Source organism: Phaethon lepturus, unplaced genomic scaffold (genome assembly GCF_000687285.1).
Source record: "Phaethon lepturus isolate BGI_N335 unplaced genomic scaffold, ASM68728v1 scaffold40333, whole genome shotgun sequence".
Lineage (NCBI taxonomy): Eukaryota > Metazoa > Chordata > Aves > Phaethontiformes > Phaethontidae > Phaethon > Phaethon lepturus.
In genome coordinates, this window is record NW_010531884.1 from 1,000 (window position 1) to 5,182 (window position 4,183).

General features: G+C 56.3%; 1 protein-coding gene across 1 annotated transcript; it reads right to left on the reverse strand.

Moving 5' to 3' along the window:
- Positions 1-1,051: 1,051 nt before the first annotated feature.
- Positions 1,052-3,820, reverse strand: NFE2L1 (nuclear factor, erythroid 2-like 1; the record flags this gene model as incomplete). Its single annotated transcript, XM_010284701.1, has 3 exons — positions 1,052-2,799; positions 3,172-3,333; positions 3,731-3,820. Coding segments are annotated over 3 exons (1,584 nt in total), but the record flags the coding sequence as incomplete, so codon positions are not given.
- Between the last annotated feature and the right edge of the window lie 363 nt (positions 3,821-4,183).

Genomic DNA, 4,183 nt, shown 5'->3' on the forward strand with positions numbered 1-4,183 from the left:
GGGCTGCTCCAGGCCTCCTGCAGTACCAGGTTTCCTTCCCTTGAGTTACCACCCGAGTCTTCCCTCCGACGCGCCACCCTCACCCCGTATCACATGCACAGGACTGGCTAGGAAAAGCCATTTTTTTAAGCTTTTTCAGTTGCTGGTAAAGTCAGTACACTCCCAGCTGTGCTATATTGTAAATACAGCTTCTAGGATCGTCTCCGTGGCGGAGACCGACAGTGATCAAGGCACTACCCCCACCCCCCTCCTGAAAACAAAGGAAGTCAGACCAACACCTAGGGACAGAAGAGAATCCTATAATGTGATCACACGGTTACACTGAATCTTTATGGCAAAGAGAACATTTAGCAGCTTTGAACGTTTGGGCTTCTCCCTTTTTACTCAACACAAGCACTCTAGACCCTATAGGGAAAAACAGGGCTGAAGCCCTAAAAATCAAAGCGTGGTTAAGAAACAGGAATCCTAACAGCTGTCTAATTTCTATAAGTGACAAGCCCACGGCCTGGGGTGGGAACCCTCCGCTCCCCTTGTGCTGTACGCCGACCGGGGGGGCCCAGCGCACCTCCCCATCCTCCCCGAGCGGTTTCCCAGGCCGTCAGTGGGAGACGACAGCGTTTGCATGCAGGCTGCTGCGTGTGCCGTCTCGCATCCCAGCACGGCGCTGGCTCGGCGGCAGTGACATGCTCTGAGGGTGGTGGGGGACACGCATCGCACTGGTTCTGTTAACCCTCTCCAGTTCCAGACTCCCCCCCCCCAAAATCCTAAAGCTCTACTTGTGCCCCGCCCCAAGGCGTCACAGCTCCTCCACTCGTGTACAGTGACAGTTCTCCCGTGAGCCCCCTCTGAGCTTCCTCGGGCTGGAAAGGGTTAATGGAAGTCACACCACTCCTCTTTCCGTGTGTGCACCGGTCTGATCTAGGAAGGGATGTTGGTTAATCTGGAGTTAAGTCAGATTGAATCACACACACCGATGTCAAAACTGGTTCAGGAAAAGGGGAAAAAAAAAAAAAAAAGAAAGAAAAAAAAGAAAAAAAACCAGCTACCTGAAATCACAGAACTTTGGAAGTTCAGAAAAATGTCTCTCCTATAACTTGTTTTAAGTTCATTTGCTTAAATCTCTTTTCTTATTTAAAGCCAGTTCCTAACAGTAGTTTTTCCACCTCTGCCAATCTCACCACCAGTGATGCCAGCTCATTTCCTGCGCTCAAAGGATTCCAGGTTGTGGAAGGCGCCGGGCTCGCCAGTGCAGGGTCCGCTCCTCCCCGTCCCTCCCCGCAGGGAGCCCTCAAAACTCAGCCTGCAGGTCCCGCGGTCTCCCCCGTGCACTGACCGGCAGCAGTCACGTTTTTTTGAGAAGATATATCGGATAAGAAGGCATGAAAGTTCCTCTAAGTACTTCCAGGCTCAACCCTTCTCCAGTTCTCACTTGAGCGAGTGTCCCACTCCTCCCGCGTCGCCGTCCCTTCACTTCCTCCGGTCCTTCTGTTTGCGCTCCTGCCGCCGGGCCTGCTGGTCAGCCACGGCGCGAGGTATCAAAATGACGCTGCCGTCGCTGGCGTACTGCAGGGCGTACTGGCTGGGGGAGTAGGGCTGGCCGTTCTCGTCCCGCAGGCGGCCGAACACTTCCTGGTAGAGGTTCTGCACCTTTTGCTTCATCTGGCGGATGGATTTGAGGAATTCCACCTTCTCCCTGAGCAGTTTGGACTTGTCCCGTTGCAAGTCCTCGACGTCCCGTTCCAAGTTGAGGATGGTGTCCAGTTTCCTCTTGCGGCAGTTCTGGGCAGCCATCTTGTTCTTGCCTCGCCTCCTGATGTCGCGGATCAGGCTCAGCTGCGCCTCGCTGAGCTGGTACTTGGAGAGGAGCTCGTTGAACTCCTCCACCGGCAGGTTGATGATCTTGTCGTTGGTGAAAGGGATCTTCATGGCTCTGGCTCGATGCTCGTCCCTGCTCATCTGCTTATCCAGGAACTCGGATGGCTTCTCCTTGCTGCTCTTCTTCCCCGCACTGGGCAGTTTGGGCTCCTCGGGATCCAGGGCCCCCGGCGCCATGTTATAGGTGTGGTTGTGGCCAACGTGCTCCAGGTAAGGCAAGTAATGGAGCTGCGACGGGTCCTGGTAGCTCATGCGGCAGAACTTGCTGTACTCTGGCTGGTATCCAACCGCCCCTTCCGCTTCTTCAAAGTCCACGTTTTCAGAGTCTGAGCTGTAGCCAACAGCTCCTTCCTCAGAAAACGAGGAGGAGGAAGAGGATGAGGAGGAAGAGGAAGACGAGGAAGAGGAGGAGGCTTCTGAGCTGCTGAGAGAAGCAGGACTGTGGCCAGAATCCAGAGAAAGACCCGAGTCTGAATCAAACTCCTCTTCCAGCTGCGAGGCCTGCACTGGGTTGAAACCTTCTTCAATCGCCAAGTCCATCAAGCTGATCTCATCAAGCATGGCTTCATCTAGAAGACCTCCCAGCGGGTCTGGCAGCTCAGGGCCAGCCGTCTCGTTGACCGTGCTGTTCAACTGCGGAGGGAAGAAGATGCCGCTCAAGTTGGTGGAGCCAAAGGTGGTGTTGAGGCCGGTGGAGTTGTCCGGCGCCAGCTGGAGCAGGGCCGAGCTGCCGGCCATGGAGGGGCTTTCGATTTCTGAGCTGAAGAGGGAGAAGTCCTGTGAGCAGCTACCCAGAGAGGCCTGATGCAGGCTGACATTCTGATTGATGGGAGTGTTTGGAGCGAGGCTGTAGTTAGAAGTCAGCAGGTCTCCGCTCGTGCCGTTGTACAGGGTTTCAGCGGTTGTGTTGTTCACTTCCATAGCCTAGAAGAGATGCGAAACAGCTCGGTAAGTGAGCTGCACTCAAGCCCTGCCTTTCCTCAGTGCCCTTCGCTCCCAGCGTGTGCCAAAAAGAGAGAGGACAATGATTCTAGATCCCACAGAAGGAGCTCTCTCCAGCAGCCCAGGATCATCCGCCAGCTGCAGGAGGGTTAAGACAGCAGCAGCAACCGCCATGCAGGAGGCACCGTGTCACCAATGCAGCCTGGGACAGAACCAAGGCAGCTGCGACCCACCCCAAACCACGATTGTCCAGGAACTGGGTGCTTGGGATGGCCATCGAACTTAAATTCAAACGGAAGAGCAACACGCTGCTGGAGGGGCCAGCGCCTTCCCGCAGCCCCCTCTCGAGCTCACCTGCATTTCCATGATAGACATGAGGTCCTGCCACTGCTGCTCCAGATCGAAGGGCGACTCGGTCTCTGTGAGGAGAGGAGACAGCAGGCTGGTCTGGATGTCTGCGGACCTGCTCTCGCCGGGCACGGCTTCGCTCAGGGTGGAGACATCCGCAGCTGGAAACTAACCACGTGAGGCAGAGTCAGTCCCCGGCTGATCAGCCGTGGCCAGGGAGGCAGCAATCCCGAATGCCCTTCCACCTCCGCGCGGGCAATCGCTTCTCCTTTGTTCAAAGCAAACTGGTTGCAGCTATTCCTCCACAGTTCACTATGAACTAATTAGAAGCAAAGCCAGAAGTCTTTAATTAATTGTGACCACCCCAGCACCCACCCCTCCCCACTGCCAGTTTCGCAGGCATGACGCCTGGAGCCTCCTTAAGCAGGCTAACCCAATTTACTGCCAGTTCTGCGGTCTGGGTTAGGGGTAAAAGCAGCACCAAACCCCGGCGAGTGAGCAAAGGAGAGCTGCCGCTGCCTCTGGATCTGCTGAGGGCTGGAAGCCGTTGCCCCTCTCCACTCACCTCCGAATTCTCCCCGAAAGGGAAGGTGGCCTCCAGCAGCCTAAGGCACTCCTCCAGGGACAGGGCTGTCTGATCCTCCGCACCGGGCACCTGATGTAAAACACAATCAGCCATAGCCCCGGGATTAGGGAGGTGGTGATGAGAAATGAGCTCCTTACAGCAGGGCTTTATTACAGCGCATCCAAAAAGAGCCAGAGGCCCCACCCAGTGCTTCGCAGACTCCATCCTCCTGCTCCGGAGAGCGTCAGAGCGGCCCCCGAGCACAGCGGGGAGGGAAACGTGCTGCTTCTGCTCCCAGCGAGCCTCACCTACTGCCAGCGCAAGGACTCTGCTACCGGCTGGAGGGGACTCTGCGCCTACCCGCACGCCACTGCCTCTGACAGACAACCAAAAGGCACAGCAAGAACCGGCTGCCCTCGTCCTAGCGCCCTGCCGATGGTGACATGGCCATTA